The sequence below is a fragment of the Ursus arctos genome, unplaced genomic scaffold, assembly GCF_023065955.2.
Source record: "Ursus arctos isolate Adak ecotype North America unplaced genomic scaffold, UrsArc2.0 scaffold_36, whole genome shotgun sequence".
NCBI lineage: Eukaryota > Metazoa > Chordata > Mammalia > Carnivora > Ursidae > Ursus > Ursus arctos.
The window spans coordinates 18,814,351-18,838,182 of record NW_026623050.1 but is presented as its reverse complement, the minus strand read 5'-3'; the positions used below and the strand labels follow the sequence as shown (position 1 = coordinate 18,838,182).

General features: G+C 36.9%; 1 protein-coding gene and 1 long non-coding RNA gene across 5 annotated transcripts in view; one reads left to right on the top strand and one right to left on the bottom strand.

Moving 5' to 3' along the window:
* The window catches only part of WDR72 (WD repeat domain 72), a 214,113-nt gene that overhangs the window by 79,875 nt on the left and 110,406 nt on the right, over window positions 1-23,832 (top strand). For all 4 annotated transcript variants that reach the window (XM_057306315.1, XM_026518516.4, XM_026518515.4 and 1 more), the window contains one exon: window positions 3,008-3,210. In XM_057306315.1, coding sequence (XP_057162298.1) covers window positions 3,008-3,210 — 203 coding nt within the window. The remainder of the gene's footprint in view (window positions 1-3,007; window positions 3,211-23,832) is intronic.
* Window positions 8,672-15,418, bottom strand: LOC125282797 (uncharacterized). Its single transcript, XR_007190084.2, has 3 exons — window positions 15,270-15,418; window positions 9,862-10,033; window positions 8,672-8,864 (listed from the first exon to the last, which is right to left on the bottom strand). It is a non-coding gene; the product is annotated as an uncharacterized LOC125282797 (long non-coding RNA).

Sequence of the window (23,832 nt, the reverse complement as noted above, 5' to 3'; positions counted from 1 at the left end):
TTTTAAGATTTTATTTATTTATTTGAGAGAGAGAGCAGGAGCTCATGAGCAGGGTGAGGGGCAGAGGGAGAAGCAGACTCCCCTGGCTGGAATCATGACCTGAGCTGAAGGCAGACCCTTAACCAACTGAGCCATCCAGGTGCTCCCCTTTTCTTTTTAATCACTTTTTTTTCCATCACCTTTTATCCACAGAAGTTAACATTATACCAGCTGTTGAAGGAAAAATATTTAAAGAGCACGTATCGGTTTTCACAGAGCAGACAATGAAGGGTGAATTTGGAACTAAGCAACAATGAATTGGTGACTAGCATACCTGGGATTCACTATTTATCCACTTTCAGCGTTTTGAACGAGGGCTTTTAAAAGCTGTTGTCCTGAACTTGTAATAAAATCACTTCATTGTTTTAAACATGTAATTTACTTGTCTGTGATAACTTGAAAAGAAATTGACTCACTCTAATGATTCCTTAAGTCGCATTTGTGCTTCAACGAGTTCTTTGAAACAAAATAATTATTTTCATGTATTTTACAGCTAGTCATGATGGAAACTATTGTTCTCAAAACTAGGTGTCCAACATTCTGTTAGAATGGGAGATTTTTAGTTTGGAGTAAAAATAACTTTGTGTTACTGTATATATTACAGCGTATTAGTTTTAAGATATTTCTTGCCTCTACACAACCATGAGATGTTAAGTGAGCTCAAGAGGGACAAGAACTGAATCATTCTTGTTTAGCATAATTTCCAGCATCTGGCACAGTGAATGAGTACCCATGGTAGATGCTAAGTTGATTATTTATGCATGAATGAAAATAGATTACAGCTGCCCAAGTTCATGGGTAAACTATTTTCATCACTGAGAAATGCAAGAAATAGTTGTTTGTGTAGACATTAGGTATAAAATAACATATATATATGTAAAATGTATAGTATAAGGCACATATTATAAGTATTAAAGTACAATAAATTCTTTCCTAAGAATTCTCAGAATCTTTTTAAAAAATCAGTTTGAGGAACCACTGAAAACCTGTGAGAAGAAAATACCCATGGTGATACCATATTCAAAGAGATATCTCAGAAAGTCAGTAAGATTTGCTAGGTGTCACAGTTACAAGTTCTGGAATGTAGTCATTTTCAGAAAGGAGTAATAACTATTATCTTTGGTTTGAGAAACTTTTGTTATTATCGTCCTTGAGAAAAGGAATTTTCTTGCTGCTGCCAGCTTTATTTATTTGTTCAAGATATATCAGTCTTGATGAAAAAAAAAAAAAAGCCTAGAGAAATAACATGTTTGTAAATTTATATGCTAAAGGTGTTAATCTATGAATGCAGAAATGTTGTAAAAAATATGTCATTGTTAAAAGACTAGTGACTATACTTCCACCAAATATTTTAGCATAGTAGCTGTTGCTGATTTAGAATCCAAAGTACCAACTAATGGTAGTTCAGTTGCTATAAAGAAATGATATGGAAGAGAAGAGGAAAAATGAGAAAAGACTGGATAGTCCTAATCTTCAAATCTACTTATCTAAAGACAGTATTACGGAATTCTTTTTATTTCGTTATTGTAATTCTTTTAAAATTATATTTTCTTTTATTTATTTATTTAAAATTTTATTTATGTATTTGACAGAGAGAGACAGCCAGCGAGAGAGGGAACACAAGCAGGGGGAGTGGGAGAGGAAGAACCAGGCTCCCAGCAGAAGAACCTGACGTGGGGCTCGATCCCAGAACGCCGGGATCACGCCCTGAGCCGAAGGCAGACGCCTAACGACTGCATCACCCAGGCGCCCCTAAAATTATATTTTCTTAATACTATTAATAAGAGGGGTGCCTGGATGGCTCAGTCAGTTGAGCATCTAACTCTTAGTTCTGGCTCAGGTCGTGATCTCAGGGTCCTGAGATGGGTTCTGGGCTCAGCTCGGAGTCTGCTTGGGTTTCTCTCCCTCTCTTTCTCCTTCCCCCGCTGCCCTTCCCCTCACTCATGCACTCTCTCTCTCTCAGATAAATAAATAAAATCTTTAAAAAAATACTACTGATAAGAATTAACTTTCTCCTTCTTAACAATTAGTACAACTACTTTCTCATTGACAGGGAAGAAGTAATACGAGATGAAATCTGTATTAAGTTTGTATGTCAGGTTATTTTTCCTTAGCATCTTTACTTAGTAGGATATAGGTTTTATATTTAATATAGTATGAATAATGTAAATGAACTCATAGAGACAGTGATCATGATTAATTCATATTTGTTAAGATTTCAGTGAGAGTTTGGCATCGTATTTTATAAAAGCATTAACTCCTTCGGAGTTGTTTTGTGATACTTTTGCTCTATTTTGTGCTTGTTCCTTTTACCAGCATCTTGAAATTCTGGAACTTGTGGAATGGCAGAGAAGAGGGCAAAAGGATTGTTTGTGGTTTTTTTTTTTTTTTCTTCTAATAAAGTAAATAAAAGTCAAAGGATATAATAGCAACAATAACAAAATTCTAGAGTGGTCTGCATTCCTGAAGCAGTGGGGGCCCTTGGGAAAAGGAGTAACAAATACAAAGTATCAGTTTTCTTACTTGTCCTATCCACGTAAATTATGTACATACATTACCAACAGAAACCTCTTTTTTTAGCAAAAAACACTGCAGTTCTCTGTTGTTTGTGAGTTGAAACACTAGGGGACAGCACTAAAATATTCCACAGTTGCTGGTTATTGATTACTTGCATACTGTATACTAAGTAAGAGATTTTACTGTTAAAGACTATTGAATGCCCTGTTGATTTCAGTGGATAAAAAAGCACAAAGAGGAAGACAAGGTTTTCAAGCCCATAATTTCAGCCTTTGTAAGATGATGATTTGAATAATTTAGAGAAGGCTCCCAGGCTGCTTTTTCAGTTGTAAGAAGGCATGATCACTTAAAGAATTGTGATTTTTTTCTGATAAAAGTGTTTTGTTCTTTTCATTCTTTTGGAGTACATATTGTGCATAATTTTTTTTTTATTTCTAATCTTGTTTTCCAGGCACTTTGGAAAGACATGAAACGGGAGAAAGAGCAAGAATTATTCTCAATTGTTGTGATGATTCACAGCTTCTAAAGCCCGAGTCTGTACTTCTGGTTGCCTCAGAGACACATAAGCACAAAAGTGTAGAGCAGAGATCTTCCAGCGCCTATCAGTTTGGGCCCATCCCTTGCCCCGGTCTGCAGGTGGAGTCTTCATGTAAGGTAAGTTCAAACCTCCCAGAGAACATGATCAGCCCCGAGGAAGGAGTAATGTGCCTTCATGGATATGTGGCAATTAAATGTTAGCACAAAAACAAGAACTGAGAGGAGACTGCATCTACCAGACCTATCTACCAAGGGCTCTTGGGTGAATCAGGATAACTTTTTAAGTGATTATTAGGTTTGGGATAGCATTCTTTTTGACAAGATAGGTCTGTTATCATAACTGAGTCAATCTTATATTTATAATTCTTGAGTTCTAGATGGTTTTCAGTAGGGGGAGGGACTGTATTCTGTGGTCTGGATCCATTTTTGTTTTTTGGTTGAGTATATATGACCTCTTCTTTAAAATGCTTATTACAGATAAACCAAGAAGGTATTACAATAACTGGATCATTGTAGGGACAATTTTTTTTTTATCTACTCAGCATCTGTAGGATCACCAGCTCTTTAGGATTCCAAGCCTTAATTAATACACAGTGATGGAGTTTACTTTTAGCCTTGTAGACCAAGTTAACCACCTTTCACAGAGATTTGGATGAGCTTTCTTAATTTCAGTTTTAAAATCATATGGTAATTTAATCTGATTTCTTTAAGGGACTTTTCCATCTTTTTGTCATCTATATTTCCAAGTTATCACCTCGTCATGTTGTTGTAACTATGCCATTTATATGGATATATCTAATGGAGTATTTTCTATGTAGACCTCTTTTCATAATATTATTATGACTTTTTAATGACTGCATCCTGCTCTATACTTTGCATATAGTATTACTGATTAAATTATTTTCCTATGGATTAATACAGGGATTGTTTTTTATGTTTCACTTTCATGAATACCATATCTATGAACCTTTATTAAAGATTTTTTTCATATTCAGTATTATTTAATGGGATATATTTCCAAAAGTGGGATTTCTAAATCAAAATTTCACTGATTTGTTAACGTTTTCCATTGTTTTAATAGTATTATGAAGTCTTAAAATACCATTAATAAGAATTTTAAATAAGGCTTTGTTTTATCTCATGTGCATGTGTATGGTTAGAGGCATAAGGATCTGTCATCTTAAAAGTTTCATAAGCGTCTCAAGTTGTGCCTCAAAGTTGCAGGGTGGGAAAGAAAAGAGGGGTGTGGGAGCTCCTGACTGGCTTAGTGAGTAGATCATGTGACTCTTGATCTCAGGGTGATGAGTTCAAGCTTCACATTGGGTATGGAGCCTACTTAAAAATAAATAAATTAAAAAAAAAAAAAAAAGGTGCAGGTTGGGTGTGGGGACAGTCCTGTGCGATCTCTGGCTTTTTGGGGTTAAAGACATGATTCCGATGTCATCAGTGAGGCCAGGCTTTATCAGTCTTTTGAGAACTGAGCCACACTAACCAAACACCCAAGAAATGCATGTATAAACTAGAATGGCAGTGCTGTAGTTTACGATGGAAAATGTTAATTGAAATTCTGTTCGTCGCTCAGCATATTGTCACTGTAGCAAAGCCACAGGTAGCCTGGGAGAAGAGGGAGGTGGAGTTTTCACGGAGGGCTCCTTGATGAACACCGAGTCAGGGGCAGGGGCTGCTCCTTCCCTGAGTTCTGAAGAGCCCGTTGCAAGGTACTGCGTTTCTTGGTCAAGGTTACTATACATTGAAAAATTCCTAAATTTTGAATCTTTATTTTTTAAGACTGCATTTAGACCACCCACTTTTGTTCCTACTCTCCTTCTTCAGATGTTAAAACTGGTCATTAGGCTACAGCGTGTTGTTGTTGTTTGTTGTTTCTCTTTTCTCATTTAGTCATATTGGTTTTAGATTCACAAAACTGCTTTTCACATTCTTGAAGTAGGTCCTATTTTATAAGGAAAATTCTGTCAGTCTGATGAAACTTGAACATTCACAACCAGATATGACAGTCATAAGGTCTTCATCTCCAAAGATGGGAAATTGAATCATACCTGTTGTAAGAATGAGGTAAATAGAGCCCGGTGAGTGAGCCCAGATGACTGCCAAGCACTCCCGTCTTAATGTGGCTTTGCTGCTCTTTATGCATAATAGAGTGTGCATCTTATAAGGGGAATCATATGCCAGACTAGCAGACGGGAACTTGGAGATGTGTCTTGACTCGTGCATGTCAGATGCTTAGGGTCTGCAGGAGCAAATCTCATTCATCAAGTGCCTATTTTACTAGTTTAATTCCCAGAAGGTAAACTGATTACTATTTCTTTCAGTTTCTTGGAGGACCTCAGAGCTACCCTTTAGGTAGTGGTAATAGTATATATAGATTTCATTTTCTTTATGTAATTTTGTTTCTTTCTTGACTCCAGGAAGCAATAAAATGCCAGGGTCTTGTTTTCCTACTCTTAGGCTTATTCCAGCTTTATTTCCTCACTAGTGCCCTTCGCCTTAGATGACTGTGATATCTAACCTTCGCTCTCTTCAGAGCAGGCAAGTTTAATCAGACAGGACTATCACCTCCTTTGTTCTAGACACCATACTTCTATTATTGTTGAGCTTACTGCTAATTAGAACTGTTTTTATTTGTGCTTCCCCTAAGTTATATCTTCTCCAGTTATATTCTGGGTATCTTCCTTTCATCCTCTTTGATTTAAACTCTTGAGATCGTTTATTTTAATCTTCTTTTATTTACAAATTTAATATGCATGAAATTTCAAGAGTGCTTGGAAATTCTCCATTCTCCTTATTGTTAATATAATAAAATGCTTCATGGGTTTTCATAAGAAAAAATATAGTTTAAAGAGGAGGATTTGAATCACACTCATTTTAGAGGTAGGAAAATGAGGGACAGTAAGCCTGTGAAATGTAGAAATGTCTAAAGTTACTTTGTGTCTCAGAACTTTGTAGTGGGTTTTAATGACATGCAGTGAAATACTCTCAAATGGTAGAGTGAATTGTTTCAGTGAAAGAAAAGTGTGTTAGATCTGTGTGGTGAGCCACCTGTGTTTTGAAATATTTGGAATTTATTTGAATGCTATATTCAAGTTTTTTTCTTGCATTTGAAGAGTGCATATGGATTTGGGAATGAATTCACAGAGAACGACGAATAAAATAAGACACTTTCAAAATGGGTCCAATTTGAAATGCTAGAGTTGTTGAATTTGTGCAGCTAGACAAAGAAAAATCTTTGTGGAGTAGGAGAGGGCCAGAGTCTTAAAGGATTTAAAGGAATACAATATCATATTAGTGATGGGGAGCTGCTTTTCTCAGATTCTGCTGAGGATAAAACAAGATAGAAACTGTTTAAATTGCAGTGGGAGGAATTTAGCTTCAAAGAAGGAAATAAACAACCTTTCTAAAATCATCTCTACATGGCAGAAATCTTTGTAGCTTCATCATATTTTAAGGAGAAAAGGGCCTGTTTTGGCTATTGGTTGGTTGCTTGGTTTTAAACTTTTTTTTTTAATTTCTTGTCTGTAAATGAGTAATAAACAGGATTATTTTAACTGTCACGATTTAGACCCATTGTAGTGTCCTGGGAATGCCCTTTCTTTAAAAAAACAACAACAATAACAACAACAACAACAAAACCTGATGGGGCCCCAACACCCCCCCCCCCATTGATTGTTTAGTGCTGCAGTGTTTAATAGGGTAGCCACTGATCGCATATGGCTATTGAATCCTTGAAATTTGGCTAGCACCATATGTTAAAATGATCTTTTTATATATAAGACTAAATAAAATATGTTATCAAAATGAATTTTACCTGTTTCTTTTTATTTACTTATTTTTTTAATATGACTACTAGGCAATTTAAAATTTTATATGTGGTTTACATTTTACTTGTAGTGGACAATTTGAACTCAACCAAAGATAAGCAAACTTTTTTGTAAGGAATCTGATGATAAATATTTTAGGCTTTGAGGGCCAGATTTTTGCTGTTGTAACTACTCAACTCTGCTGTGGAGCACAGAAGCTACCATAAACAATTCTTAAGCAAGCAAGTGTTGTTGTGCTCCAATAAAACTTTATTTACAAACACAGGCAGTGGACCAGATTTGATGTTCAGGCTATAGTTTGCCAATTTCTGATCTAAACAGTCCTCTCTAGACTTTGAGATTATGAGGCAGGAGGAACTGGCAAAACAGCCAGCACATCTCTCCCTAGATACCTGAATTTTTTTTTTTTTTTTTTTTTTTTTTTTTTTTTTTAAAGATTTTATTTATTTATGTGACAGAGAGACAGCCAGCGAGAGAGGGAACACAGCAGGCGAGTGAGAGAGGAAGAAGCAGGCTCCCAGCAGAGGAGCCCGATGTGGGACTCGATCCCGGAACGCCGGGATCACGCCCTGAGCCGAAGGCAGACGCCTCAACAACTGCGCTACCCAGGCGCCCTAGATACCTGAATTTTTAATGAAACAACTTATTCCAACTTCTGCATTATGTGGAATGCAATCCCAAAGACCTTGTATCAAGTCTGTTCCCTGATAGAAATTATTAAATGCATATGTGTTTGGAAATCTGCCTTTTTAGAAAAACAAATGTGCTCATGATAGCTCCCAATCTAAGCAAGTTTTAATGGCATTTCCTTTAAATAATGTACTTATACACACCTTTATCCAAACATATAAAATTGATTATGGGTAAAGAATTCATTTACATTAATTTATATTCCAGTGAGCTTTCTAAAAATATGAATTTTTTTAACCTTCACTTGACCTTAAGTGATACCTGTTTGGTACCATTTGCTGAAAAATCTTATTAGGGCTTTATCCTGCTACCTCTTGTAAAACACAGACGGTGCACTGATAGGCCACCAATAAAAAATTGGACCCCACTACTAATTACTTTATCAAAATGAAATGTTAATTCTTTCCTATTTCATGACACAAAAACATAACCAGAATAGAATTAGAGTAATTTCTAAATGATAATGCTTTTAAATGTAACCTGTAAATTTATATGTAGAAATATGAAATCATAATTCATGTGGCAACATGACATGTACATTAACTCAGTCTTGACTGAATTGTTTATATTTCATTACCAAAATTTATAGAAAAGAACAAATAACACGTTTTGAAAACAATTAATTGCATTACATAGGGATAAATCTTTAATAAGGAATGATAATTTTCACCTTCTTAATAAGTAGTTAATTTTTGGTATACCTTTTTAATGTAATAAAGAGCATATAGCTCTTTTTTTTTCTCATGTTTTTTTTCTCATGTACAAAACACTTTGCATCAATTTTGTGTAATTTTAAAAGAAAATAAATCTTTGTTATTAGCCATCTAAGCACATCACTAAAATATAGGGATTTCTCTCTGTATACATTGAATTAAGATTTTTGTTCTGAGTCTTTTGACCTAGTGAATCTCAGCTTAAAACTTGAGTTCCTAAATGACAATAGTCTTCCTGTACTATAAATATACAGTAGCAGAGAATTAATTATACAAACCAATTTGCTTTTTGAACATGTGAAGTGATGCAAATTTTTGACAGAGCATAACTACTCCTATAACATATAATAGTTAAACAAAAATCTCTGTAATAATTAATACCTTTTTTGATGGCTCCTTTAGGAAGAATGTCCCTTTCTCACTTCGTGGCATAAATTTAAACTTTGGGATGCAGGCACCTCAATGCTGAGGAGAAGTATGAAAAGCACCTCATAGCTTTCTTTCAAAACTAGTTCAGGAGGTCCCACAGTCACTGTGAAAAGTACGAAACACACCGTTAAATGACTCCAGCTGTCCATCTGCACACAGAAGCAACCATGAATTTCCTCACAGGACTTCAAAGCATTGCTTGTATCTAAACACTCGTTGGCCATGTAAATTCGAGGCACAAAAGGAGAATGCTCGCATGTCACGGTGCGTGGCTGGTTGAAGTCCCGCATTGTGCTGCACGTGTCGGTGGGGAGTGCCAGGAACAGAAGGGCACTGTTCTGACTCATGTGACAAATGTAGTTAACACCAGATCCATATTAATGTTGTCAAGTTCCCTTGATGTATTTAAACAGATTTTAATTATTTTCAGCGTCCAAAGGCCTGAAATATATAGCCTAATAGTTCTTCAAAGAAAGCTTACTTAATGTGTGAATGTAAAGCCTCTCATAAAAATGAAACTTTTATATTGGCCTTAGTCATTGACATAGGTTATTCATCAAGTCAGCAATTTGTGTGGCAAAGTGCCATTTGAATAGTGTATTGTTAGGATACTTATGGTCCACTTGACAAGGGCTCTTGCTGTAAATAGTGCAATTTGACTCCAGCTGTTACAGAGTGGCTTTGACAGCAGCCAAATAGAATGGAGATGCCTTACTGCACCGCCGAAAAATCAATATTGGGTTCTTGTTCATGGTAACCTGTTCTTTTCTCTTCTGTAGATTTATAAACGACTATCAAGGGTTTATAAGTGGAAGTTTAAATATTATTTTAAATGCAATTCACTTCGAGTTTTAAATTAAGACTTGTGATAAATGGTACGAGTGCAGAGTTTTAGGATGTTATTTCCACCCTCTGGTTCGTGTTTAGTCACAATTACAGTTAAGTTGAATTTGGATTCTCTCGCTTCAATTGGAAGAGAATTAGTGTAAAGCATGGTCTCAAAATTGTGTGCCTATTGTATATCGTCAGCGCAATTATTTCTTCTCTTTGATTTTCTTATCAATATTTCTGCGTCCCTCCCACCTTCTCTGCGTGTGTACCTTTTTGTGTAGATGGCGGGGTTCTTTGTGACTGTGCCCATAGCAACACCCACAGATGTTGACAGCCAGTGATGTCTCCAGCGTTGTCAAAGATTTCCCTAAAGCAGAGTCTGGCTGGTTTTGAAGAGTTTTCTAGCAGTTTTCAGCAATACAAGGTTGCTATGATACCTGGCTGGTGGTAAAAGATACAGAATCTGTTCATTTCAATAACCGCACACGAGGGCTCTTTGGCTTTGGGTTTCTGTGCTGTTGTGAGCTGTTACATTTAAGATTATAGAAGAGGAAGTGAAATTATAAACTCAAGATGAGAAAAAAAGATGTTTCAAGAGTTTACTTTGAATCTTAATATTGAATAAAAGAAAAATTTTCTAGGTATAAAAACCATTTAGCTGATGGCTGATTTCCTAAGACTGCAGATATTATTTAAATCATTTCTGGTTTTGTCGAATATGATTTTAATTTTTATTGTTGTTTACCTGAGATGCCTTAAGTCTTCATCAGTGGTGTGCTGAGCAGGATTTGAAAGAGCTGTTTTTAACATGGAAAACGCTGGTATAACGCATACTTTCTCAAATGCCTTTTTCAGTGAAGGCTGTTAAAATAGCCCTCCTATTACCGACCAACTCTGCATTTATTGAATTTGTGGCTGAGATAGCAACTGAAAATTCATAAAGCTGATAATATAATTGTATACAAAGACCTTTAAGGCTGATTCAAGGTCAGCGTTATTGTTTTTCTAATTGCTGATAGATAGTCATGATTTCTAGGAGAAAGGGTTTGCTCTGCATTGGTTTTAGCTGGTTCCAAAAAAGGTTATCTCTTTTGTTAATTCTAACGTAAACGCTTTCGGTGAATAAATTGTTATATCATTTCTTTAGTACTAGATTTTGCATAGATTTAGCTCAGTTCCTCGCAGTCCCCTCCCCCAAGTATTCATCAAGCCCCTAAGAAACACAGAAATCTAAGATCATAATTCTTTTTCAGTTAGTCTGGTTGTCATCATCAGTTCCCTTGCAGGCTGGATATACTAGCCTAGAAACGTGAGTAAAAGTTGAACATACCAGGCATTTTAATTTTTTAGTTTAACCTAGGGACAGTGTGACATAATTTATTAAAGCATGGCTTTAAATTGCCTCCATTTACATTAATGATTTTATAGAGATATTGTAAAAACTGTGAATTCTGTAGTCTTGTCCATATCATAGATACTAGCGCCCACGACTGTTTAGGGACTTTTTCCTCCCTCATTTCTTCTTTCCTTTCTTTCTTTTTTCTCAGTTGTAAATTGCTTTTGCTTTTTAAAAACCTGTGATTTCCCAAATTTGTTAAGACCCTGCTTCTTGTAGGACCCAAAGGTCTCTAACCTACTGCAAGAGTTCTATACCTGCTGGGATGCAAATTCACTTCAGTGGATTTGGACAGTTTGCTGGTTCTGATGACAAAGCAATGGTAAATGTTACCTTTTTGCAGAACCTTGGAGTTTCCTCAGTGACCAAGGTATCATCCTGTATCAGGAGTATCTTGTGTTTATATCCTATTGTTTATAACCACCACAGTGGATGATATTTTCAGGTGTAAAAAATGAAATTTCTAGACATTCAGATGTTGAGTTAAAGAGTTAGTGGCTTGTAACAGGAAAGAAAAGGAGGAGAATAAAATCTTTCTTCTTGAAAGCTGGTAATATCACTTATTGACTGAGAGTACCATCTGGACCCATTTAAAGGAATCCCAACAGGAACACTACTTCTGTACCAATGACTTATGTTGAAACTGGTCCTAAGAGAGCTGCAAATGCAAAAATGTAACAGGAAGCAATTCTCAGAAAAGAAAGCATTTATTCTCATGAAATGTTTCCCCTATGTTGGTAAAAACAAAATGTATTAAGACTTTAGCTTTATTCATTGGAGCTAAAAGAGCATGAACTTATTGGAGAATCTATCCAGCTAATATCCCCATCCGTTTTTCTGAATTGCATTTTAATAGTGACATCCTGGAGGCACAACCAGATCTCTACATCCCTGAATGGCACTCATGACATTAAACGCAAATAATGACATAAATGACATTATTTGCAATTCTCTATATACAGTGAAGCTCATCTTACTATGGAAACAGCTGTTTTGATCCTAAATTAAAACATCCTGCATAAGCTTTGAGTCCAAGTATGATCATTTCACCAGATATATTTTTAAAAAAAGGGTCATAAATACTGCTGTGAGCAGCAGGGACTTCTCATGCACATACTTCACTCCTTGCAAAATCACATAGGAATGAAAATTTTAGGTTTTGGGGATTTTTTTGGTCTTCACGTGTTGTTCCAGACCTGATGGTGTCTAGAAAGCCAGTATGAAAGCTCGCAAAATATGAAGTCGTACTCACATTTATCAGTCTTCCTGCTTATATGAGAGGCCTCTGGTCATTACACAGAAGTTGGTCCTCTCTATTTACTCTCTGGTGACAAGTGTTTTGTTTTCCCTTTTGCTCCTTGAAGTAAAATTTTAATCTGGTTGCATAAAGAGTAGTCATGGAGGAGCACAAGTTCACCAGAGCCTTTATTTCCACTTTCGGCACCGTGGCGCGTTAGAACTCGAAGTGATCAGGTTACCTGTTTTCCCCTCTTCTTTCTTTACTGAGAGGATTTTAGAGCCTAGTCCTGATTGAATCATACAGTAAATTAGGTTTAGATCCAGTACTGGGCCTGTTGGTTCCTGTCTCCACTCTCTCAGTCCCGGTGTAGCTGCGTGCCCTGATGGACGGTGCCTGCAGCCAGCCTCTGACCTGCCAAATTCCGCTCACTCCTGGGCTCCCACATTGTCCTGTCTTCACTTACCCACCCATTTCCTTCAATAAACATTCATTGCTAACTAAGCAGGGGATCCAGTGGACTAAAAGTCAGTTTGGGATGGCTCCTATAGTCCTAGAATTCCAGAATTCCCTGCTTTTGGTGTGATTAGCTGATAGGATTTAACTTTTGCTTGGATCTCTGATTTTTCTTTTCTTTTCTCTAATCAGTCCTGCTTAGTATACCCCTTCCTTCCAGGTTGCCTCTCCAGGAACCAGAAACCTCAATCTCAGCTCTCTTGGAGACCACTCTGGCTTTTTCTGCCTGAACCCTTCAAAATGATGGTGTTTTAATTTTTTATTGCTATGTAACAAATTACTACGATCGTAGAGGCTTAGAGCCATACACATTTATTATATCACAGCTGCTTCTGTGCCAAGAGTCTGGCATGGCCTGGTTGGATTCTCTGTGCAGGGTCTCCCATGGCTGAAATCTAGGTAGCCTGCAGTTGCTGTGTCATCTGAGGCTGGGGGCCCTTTTCCAAGCTTATTCAGGTTATTAGCAGAGCTCAGTTACCTGTGGTAGTGGGACTGGGGTCCCTGTTTTCTTGCTGGCTATCAACCCGGGACCTCACATACCTTGCCAGATAGCCCCTGGTTTAGTCTTGAAACCAGCAGCAGAGGAATTATTTTGCATCAAGTCCCCTTACATTTTGAATCTCTGACTTCTCCCTCTCCCAGCAACTATTAAAAAACTCTCAGCTTTCAAAAAAAAATCTATGTGAATAAATCAGGATAACTCAGATAATCTCCCTATTTTAAAAGTTAACTGATTTGAAACCTTAATTACATCGGCACAGTACCTAGATTTGTGTTTGGTTGAATAACTGGAAGAAGGCATATTTCACAAGGGGCTGAGAATCTTGGGGGAATTCTTACAATTCTGCCTACAGATGGGAAGTTGTTCTAACTCAGTGTGGCTGCTGTTCTAGGACTATTACCTTCTTCTGGTTCTGGAACATTTAACTCTGCCTAAGTGCCCTGATTAACTGTCCTAGTACTAATCGTTTCTGAAATTTGAATCAAGATTCTTGGGACCTCTTCATCCGGTCTTTTCCTTTGAGGAGTTGGCCCCTGCCATAGGAGATCTGTCTCTTTTGTCCCTTAAGTCAAACCCTGTTTTGCTGAAACCATAGCATGGCATCGATCATCATACAACAGAGTGTGGAAGATATAATGTGGGTCCTGTCTTCCTACATGGTTATCATGAGGCTTAACCAAGAAAATAATCTGACAATGGGTATGACTCTCCAAATCTAAGAAGTTACCTAAATCTAGAACTTTCACAAAATTCTAGAACTTTATCATATGATTAGCAGTCTGACACCATTAATTACTAAGGACCTATCTTTTCTTCGACTTTGTCATTTATAATTAAAGTCCAGTTTATAAATAATACATTGTCTTTAAGGTCTCTTAAGCATATTTTTCCTTTTTGCTTTTGATGTTCAGTTATGTTGATAATCAGCTTAACCAGTCTTTAGAACATGTTATTTAACTTAGGTGTGAAATGTCTGGTGTTACCAAGAATGCACAGAATTAGGATGACAGTAGTAGAAAGCTATCAGTTTTGTGTACAGTTCATTCAAAAATTTATTTTTCTTTTTATGATAATTCTATTAATCGTAATAAATTCTGCCGTGAAACATACATCTGATTTAAGCGATCGACGCTCTGTGTTACTCAAGGGAACAGTTGGGATCAGATAGAGCAGATTCAGTGAGTCGCACCAGAAGTACGTTTCTGGATAAGCAACAGCGCCCTGGATATTGGTTCGCTTTATGTTCTTCTGGCCCAGTTATAGGACCACAGTTTGATGGTTTTTTGCTTTAACCTAATACTCTGTTTCCAGTGATTCTAGGACTAAGCTCTTGAACTTTAAAACATTATATTCTTATTTATCAGAATTCAGTTTCATAACAGGAAGTAATTATCAAAATCTGTTTATTCTTTACTAGTGGATTAAACTTAATGATTTGGGGTCCTTGTTTTATCTTTTTGCAAAGCAAGCATTGAAAGTGGTGCTTAATTCACAGACAAATCATGAAATATAACAGAACCAAACAATATAATCTACAAGATACTCAGCACTTCATTATGTATAAATGAAACATTATGTCCCTTCATACTTTTACAGCCCTCTAGTTTCCTGGTGTCTTTTTGATAAATCATTTAATGTGGTTGCTTTTAATTCCCATTTTCAGGGTATACTGGATTTCATTCAGAGTAAACGTTCAACACCATACTGTCATGAAAGGTTTCCTCACTTGACAATTAGAGCAGGGATAGTTGGTGGTTCTTAAGTGATACTTGGGAAAGAATTTAAATTGGAGGATTTCCTATCCTCTGGTGACTTTTGCTTGTTTGTTTCCAAGTTCTGGCCACCTTGATACATAATTGAAACCTATAAAGTATCTCCTTTAATATTTCAAAATGTTCATAAGATTCAAACTGCTAATCAGTATTATTGTTACATAATTTGCATTGTATTTCTTAAGCTGAGAACTTGTATTTTCTTTCCTTAGCGGAAATGTCTTCTGAGTTTTAAATTTGATTTTGACACTTACCTTGGAGGTGGTTTAAATGTCCTATAATGATTACACATATTCTTCAGCTGTGTGACGTTCCAATCTGTTGAACCCACATCATGGTTTATGAATTAGTCTTTTCAGCTTCCACCAGCATGACCTGAATGGGAAGAAAAGAGCCTTGGAGATGGACATTCAATTAATATTAATCTGAGTTGTAGTCATCCTTAGAATAAAATCCAAAATTATGAAGCATATGTGAATAGAAAAATGTCAGCTGTAGATTTAGGACCATAACACAAATATTTAAGTCCCAGCTACTTGGCTTTATTTAAAAAACATGTATTTCCCCGACTCTTAGTCTTCTGCCAGAATCTTTTTTCTCTGGTTCTTCACCTTGAAGTCTAAGCTTCAGTGTCATTTCCCAAAGTAAGTAGCAGCTCACGTTCCATTATTCTCTTTCTCAGCATCCTTTTTATTTCATTTTTTATCTTCTCCACCCTCCACAACAATATAAACTCAAAGAGGGCAGTGACTGGCTCTGCTAGTTTATCACAGTGTCCTCATCACCAAACCCATCTCTGACACAAGGCAGGCATTCAGAAATATTTGTTAAATAAACACCTGGACAGAGAGCTGATAAGGTATAAACATGAAAAACAGGTGGTAAGAAGTTGGAGGATACAGCCTTTCTTGAATTCTAGAGAGAAAAAAATGACTTCTAGAAATAAAATACATATTTATTTTGCTAGACAGTTGCTTTTAGTCCAAATTGGGTTTACATGTGACTTGATCTTACAGAAAGACGACCTAGCCAAAAAAAAAAAAAAAAAAGTTAATAACAACAAAGAAAAGAAGCTGTTGAACACAACTGCTACCCCACCGATATTTAAACACCAGTCTGAATCAATTCAAAAGTTTATAAGGCATATTGATATTTAGACCGGTCCAAATCAATTCAGAAGTTTATAAGAAAAAATTTATTAAACACTGGTGATGAAATGTAGGATGTTTAGCACACTGGGAGGAAAGATTCACTGTGGGTATGATGGGCACAATGGTGAGCTGATATAGATTCCGAAAGGCCGTGTGGTGAGATGGTTTCTTAAACCAGTAAAGTTTATATTATTGCCCCGTTCACTTGCCCTTAAATCTCAGACTCTTTTTTCTAGTAACAAAGTTATCTAAAATAAGCACTCAAAAATAGCCTGAGGATTATAGAGTATATCATAGGCCCTCTGCTTCCCTCCAATAATTACTTTACTTAGCCCTCCCCTCAGTACAAAACCCCTGAAGCCAGCAACAATCTAATCAACAGGTTTGTAATAACTTTCAGAAATGTAAGTGTAATAAATATGAAGAGGCCTGATTTATGTTTCATTTCCCAATGCAGAGTCTCTGGTCCAACCCCGCATCCCTCAAGTGGCAAAGTTTGCTTCTTACTTTGGCAGATCACTTGCAAATTGCTGAACTCTCTCTCTGATGAGAGGCTGGTGAGAAGGGCTGATTCCACCCTGTGATGTGTATCACAGTCAGTGCTTTTAGTTAACTCTTTCGCGTGGGAATGTGAAGTAGCGTGCTGGATTAGCAGTCCCGGGAGATACCAAGCCTCCTAGGATTTGCTCTTCTTCCCCGTCTCGCCTCCAGGGAGGAAGCATCTCAGTAATTGAGGACAAGCCAGTGCTCCTCCACGTGGCTGCCTTGCTGACCCTGCTCCCCATGTGTCTCCTCCTGCCTTATCTCATGTACAGATACTCTTCTCTCCACCTAGTCCAGTCCTACCCACAGCATCTGCATGCACTATTTAACACGCGCCTACTAGTTAAACATTTGTGAGTTAACTATGGATTTTTCTTACTTTCTCAGTTAGGCCTTAAGTTCCTTAAGAACAAAGAACTGCTATGTCTGTATGCTCTATTAAGTGTTGTAGCATGGAGTACAGAAGAAAATACTTTATTCACAGTAAATATTCATTGAACACCTACCACGTGCCAGATACTTTTCTTGACTCAGGAAATTTCAATCAAGTCCTGGTTGTCATGACACTTGTGATTTATGTTTTGAAAAGATCACTTTGGTTGCTATGTGGAAAATTGGATTGGCAGGTGGGGGGATGGTGAGAAGGAAACTATTGTATAGGTGCAGCAAGAAAAAGAAATTACTGATGAATGTTGGGTTTTTGAACATTGAATTGGAAAAAGCCATGATTCCATGTGTGTTTTGTAGACCTGCATCCCAAAGTGCTCCTGGAGCCGCTGTAGATGGCAAGACCCATGCTGTCCACAGAATACAGAAGTGATGTTAGTTCTAACTCTTGACGGATGAATGAGATTTTGCTGTGGGCAACAGCAGATCCAAACCCCAGAATATAAAGAGGGGTGGTGAATAGGGGACTGATGAGAAATTGACATGACCGGAGATAGACTATATCTCTATTCCCACTATAGTGGGAATGGTGGAAGATGACTGTATCTTGTAATCCTGCAGGAAAATGAAAAGAAGTCGGTGAACCTGGCCTTGGACTTCAGAGAACAACTTATAAATGGAGTGGAAGATCACATAAGTGACTTAAAAAAAAAACAGTACAAGCTTTAGAATCTTCTGTTAAAATATAACTTACCTGAATCAAGGATATTTAATACCTTAAATTACATGCTTTATACTTACATTGTGATATTGCCTTGAAAAAAATATTTTTGTATATATTTAAAATTCCTGTTAATAGAACAGGCCAGGGGTTGACAAACTTTTTCTGTAAAGGACCAGATAGTAAGTATTTTTTGCTTTGTGATCCATACAGTCTCTCATAACTATTCAACTTTGCCTTCACAATACCAAAAGAGCCATAGACGATCCATAAACAAATGAACATTTCTGCATTCCAGAAATAATTTTATTTACAAAAAAGAGGTGGTAGGCAATATTTGGCCTGTTGGCCATGATTTTCTAACCCCCGTAGCAGGCAGTATTGTGATGAGATTCCCTTATAATTTGGTGTCAAAGGCTACAAGAGGAGTGGAAACTTTCCACTGGAAAAACTGTATTCGATTGTTGTCATTAACAGATATTCTTATAATGCTCCCTCTTTGCTAAAAGTGGTAACTGTTTCAAATCAATCTGGGGACCCTGGTTTGTGAAATCCATTTTGGCATTTTGGACATTTTTGTCATTTTGCCCCCAGTGCTTATTTCTTTAAGGCAGTCTACAAACTTGATCTTGTCAGTCGATTACTCGATACGTGGCTATTTATTATCAAGTGGTCATTTGAAAGAACTTTTTCCCATAAACTTTAATTTCAATTATATACTTCTAAGTGAGGGTATTCCTTAGGTATTGATTTCAATTTAATAAGTATATGTTAAATTGAATTGACTAAAATATCTAATGGCCACACAGAAATATATACTCAAAATAAGTGTTCAGCTGGTTATCCTTTATGTAAATACACATAAGAATCATTTCAAAGAGGAACCCCTTTTTTTATTGTTGTTGTTCTTTGGTTTACTTAGTGGTAACCAATTCCAACTAAGTTATTTTTCCTCCAAGCTACATCCTTTCTGACCTTTTGGCCAATTAGAAGCTTATTAGTATGATGTTCGGAAGGCATCAACGTGGTAGCTCTGACTTGCATGTCATAGTTGGGAAGCTGAGGTGTTTGGAGTAAGTCAAATCAGCATATCTACAGCACATTTCTCTTTTAATTAGTTTTCTTCTCTAGGCGGTACATACAGAGTAATTTAGCAACATATACTTGTTGTCTTAATTGACAGTTATATACAGAGAGTAGTACAAAAATGGAAGGAAACAGTTGCTATTTAAAGAGAGCATATAGGACATACGGGAGCATGTATCTTTCCTGCCTCGTATAATTTAGTTTTTTAATGAAATTGCCTAAATTGCTTTTAAATTTAATATTGAGAACTTTTGTTTTCTATTAGTGTCATTGAAGTTTTATAGAATGCAGATGACACCAACGTTGAATTGTGAAGTATTTATTCAAACAGTTGTGACCACCTTTCAGAAGTGGGAGGGGAAAAAATGGTTTATGTGTCTTGTACTAGTTTCTAGGAGAAACATAAAGCACATAAGCAAGTGAGACCACATTTATATGGTGGAAAGGACACTGGCGTAGAATAGTCAATTTGTATTCTCATTTCAACTTCTGCACTTCAGTAGTTAGGTTGATTACACGATTCCTGGCTCCGAGCTCCCCGACCCTTAGAACTTCCTGCAAGAAGAGCCATAAAGCTATCTTTTGTTATTCATAACAAACCTTTCAACCACACCAGAGTTTATGTTAAGGAGGTCAGTTTTGGAAAGGCCCCGGATGGGGGCTGGTTGCCAGGAACCAGCCACGTGCTTAGATGGTTGGAACTTTCAGCCCCACCTGCTCATCTCAGGGCCCAGGAGGTGGCCTGGAGGTTGAATTAATCCTCAGTGGCCAACGATTTAATCAACCATTCCTTTGCAATGAAGTCTCCATAAAAACCCAAAGGACATGTTTCAAAGAACTTCTGGGTTGTTGAAAGAGGGCATGGAAGCACCCTGCTCCTTCCTACGTACCTTGCCCTATGTAGCTCTTTCAACTTGATGCTTCATTTGTATCCTCTAATATCCTTTGTAGCAAACGGGCAATCAAGTAAGCAAAACTGTTTTCCTGAGTTCAGTGAGCCATACTAGCCAATCACCAAACCTGGGGAGGTGGTCATGGGAACCCCCCATCTATAGCTGATTGATCAGAAATACAGGTGACAACCTGGACCTCTAACAGACATCCGAAATGGGGCGGTCTCATGGGACTAATCACTTAACCTGCAAATAGGTAGTGTCAGAATTGAGTTAATTTATAGGACACATGCCCCACCTGGTGTCTGAGCATTGCTTGGTGTGGGGAAAACTTCTCACCCATCTGGTGTCAGAAGTATTGAGAGTACAGAAGTTTGAGCATGATGGTAGTAGAAGAGTAGAGAAGAAACACAGGAGTGTTTTTCCTTTTGTAACTACCTGTCTCCCTCTTCATTCATCTACTGATAAATCAAGTTGCCTGTGGTCTGGAGAAGGATAGGCTAGCAGCAAACAATGCCCCAGATCTCATTAACTAAAAGCAAACCAAGTTTATTTCTTATTAACTCCATGCACCAATCTGAAGTGAGAAGGGGGTCTCTGCTCTTCATGGTCTCAAAAACCAAACTAATGAAGCTGAAGCCATGTGCTGGGAAAGACTGGAAACATTTAGTAAATATACTAATGACTACATGGATATTAATTTTTAAGACCCTTTTATCTATAAAATTATAAGAAATTTTATGGAAATGACTTGTTGCTTTTTTTTCTCTAAGTTTTTATTTAAATTTCAATTAGTTAACCTACAGTGTAATATTAGTTTCAGGTGTAGAATTTAGTGATTCGTCACTTATAGACAATACCCGGCGCTAATCACAACACGTGCCCTCCTTAATCCCCATCACCTATTTCACCCATCCCCCTGCCCACCTCTCCTCCAGCAACCCTCAGTTTGTTCTCCATAGTTAAGAGTCTGTTTTCTGGTTTGCCTTTTTTCCCCGTCTCTGTTCATGTTTTGTTTCTTAAATTCCACATATGAGCGAAATCATATGGTATTTGTCTTTCTTTGACTTATTTGCTTAGCATAATACTCTCTAACTCCATCCGCGTCATTATAAATAGCAAGATTTCATTCTTTTTAATGGCTGAGTAATATTCCATAATATATATCACATCTTTTTTATCCATTCATCAGTCAGTGGACATTTGAGCTCTTTCCGTAATTTGGTTATAATGCTGCTTTAAATATCAGGGTGCATGTATCCTTCAAATCAGTAGTTTAACCACTCTGACAGGCGTGAGGTGATATCTCATTATAGTTTTGATTTGCATTTCCCTGAGATGAGAGATGTTGAGCATCTTTTCATGCGTCTATTAGCCATTTGTATTTCTTCTTCGGAAAAATGTCTACCCATGTCTCCTGCCCATTTTTTAACTGAATTATTTGTTTTTTGGGTGTTGAGTTTGATAAGTTCTTTATAGGTTTTGGATACTAATCCTTTATCAGATACTTCATGTGCAAATATCTTGTCCCATTCTGTAGGTTGCCTTTTAGTTTTGTTAATTGTTTCCTTCACTGTACAGAAGCTTTTTATCTTGATAAAGTCCTGATAGTTTATTTTTGCTCTTGTTTCCCTTTCCTCAGGAGACATGTCTAGTAAGAAGTTGCTGCCTGTGTTCTCCTCTAGGATTCTGATGATTTCCTGTCTCACATTTAGGTCTTTCATCAATTTTGAATTTATTTTTGTGTATAAGTAAGTGTAGGAAAGTAGTCCAGTTTCATTGTTCTGCATGTTGTTTTCCATTTTTCCCAACACCATTTGTTGAAGAGACTGTCTTTTTTCCATTGGATATTCTTTCCTGCTTTGTCAAAGATCAATTTGTGGATTTATTTCTGGATTATTTGTTGTGTTCCATTGATCTATGTGTCTGTTTTTGTGCCAATACCATACTGATGTGATTACTACAGCTTTGTAATATAACTTGAAGTCTGGAATGGTGATGCCTCCAGCTTTGCTTTTCTCTCTCTCTCTCTCTCTCTTTTTTTTTTTTTAGATTATTTATTTATTTATTTGAGAGAGTGTGTGAATGAGAGAGAATGAGAGCACGAGTGAAGGGAGCAGCAGAGGGAGAAGCAGAGTCCCCACTGAGCAGGGAGCCTGATTGCAGGGCTCGATCCCAGGATCCTGGGAGCATGACCTGAACAGAAGGCAGACGCTCCACCGACTGAGCCACCCAGGGGCCCCAGCTTTGCTTTTCTTCTTCAAGATTGCTTTGGCTATTTGGGGTCTTTTGTGGTTCCATACAAATTTTAGGATTGTTTGTTCTAGCTCTATGAAAAATGCTGGTGGTATTTTAACAGGGATTGCATTAAATGTGTAGATTGCTTTGGATAGTATAGACATATTAACAATATTTGTTCTTCCAATCCATGAGCATGGAATGGAAAAGTATGGTTCCTTTCCAGATTTCTACTTCAAAAAGTTAAGAATCTCCTTGGATGTTGTAATTACGGATAAGGTTGATTTCATTTTGTTTATTTATATTTTTAATACTATGTAAGTGGTATTACTATTGTTCATTAAAAGCAGAAACAATATAGCAAACATTATTTTTCTGAAGTTAAGTTCTCATTCAAATGCCCCTTATCATACTAATTTTTTCAAACTATAATTATATATAAATATCTTTAGTCTCTTAAATAATTCAGAATTTGGTGCCTGAGTTAACATTTTGTATTCTGTATTATTATGATTTTATAATAATGAAATGTATCTTTTCAAGTTTCCAGACTGAGTCATATTATTTTTTAGTCTTTCTGTGTGCAGAAATAATTCCACTCCTTCACACCTTTTTCCTGAAATCCGGTTAGATTTATCCAGCATTCTAATGGAGTCCTCGCCATAGCTTTTCACCAATATAAGCAATTCTTCTATTCTGTCTCTAGTACTGGGATGCTGTATATTTTGGAGGAATTTTGGACTTCAGTAGAACGTTAAGTAGGTTTATCAGCAAAGACCCTTAATTATTATTAGATTTTATTTTTGTTTTGATTTAGTATCTTAGCTTGGGCTGCTCTCCCAAAATACCCTAGGCTAGGTGGCTTGTAGAAAACAGAAATTTATTTTTCACAGTTCTGGAAGCTGGGAAGTCCAAGATCCAGTTAACCAGCTGATAGGTGTTTGGTGAGGGCCCTTTTCCCGGTTGCAGATGGCTGTCTTTTTACTGTATTTTCATATGATGGAAACAGAACTGACTGGTTCTCTAAGCTCTTATAAGGGCATTAATCCCATACATGAGGGCTCCACCCTCATAACCTACCTACCTCTCTACATCCCCACCTCCCAACACCATGGTATTGACATTAGCATTTCAGCATGTGAATTTTGGGATGACACATTCAGTCTAGAGCATTTGGTTATGTGAATAGTTTCCATAATTACTATGTAGCCATACCTCAACTTTCCTTTTTTTTCCCCTGAAGTTGATTGTGTCACTACAGTATTTTATTGTCTAGAAAGGAGATTTCGTTGTGCATTTGCTTTTCAGAATTACTTAGAGAACCCTAAAACTTCAAAGCTGATTCTTGATTTTTATCCCTTTGTAGAAGGTGGAGACACACCTGTGATTGTGGTTCCTTGTAGGGGAAGATGCATTTGTCCCTAACCTTTTTTTTTTTTTTAGTTTTATTTTTTTAATTTAAATTCAATTAGCTAACATATAGTACATCATTAGTTTTTGATGTCGTGGTCAATGATTCATAAGTTGTGTGTAACACCCAGTGCTTATCACATCACATGCCCTCCTTAATGCCCATTACCCAGTTACCCCATTCCCCCAACCACCTCCCTTTCCACAACCCTCAGTTTGTTTCTCGGAGTCCAAAGTCTTTCATGGTTTATCTCCCTCTCTGATTTCTTCCCATTCAGTTTTCCCTCCCTTCCCTTTTTTTTTTTTTTTTTGTCTCTAGTCTCTTAGCCAATTCTCAAGCTAGAGTGCCCTGAAAATTTTTTTCTGACCCCAAGTGATTTTTTTGTCT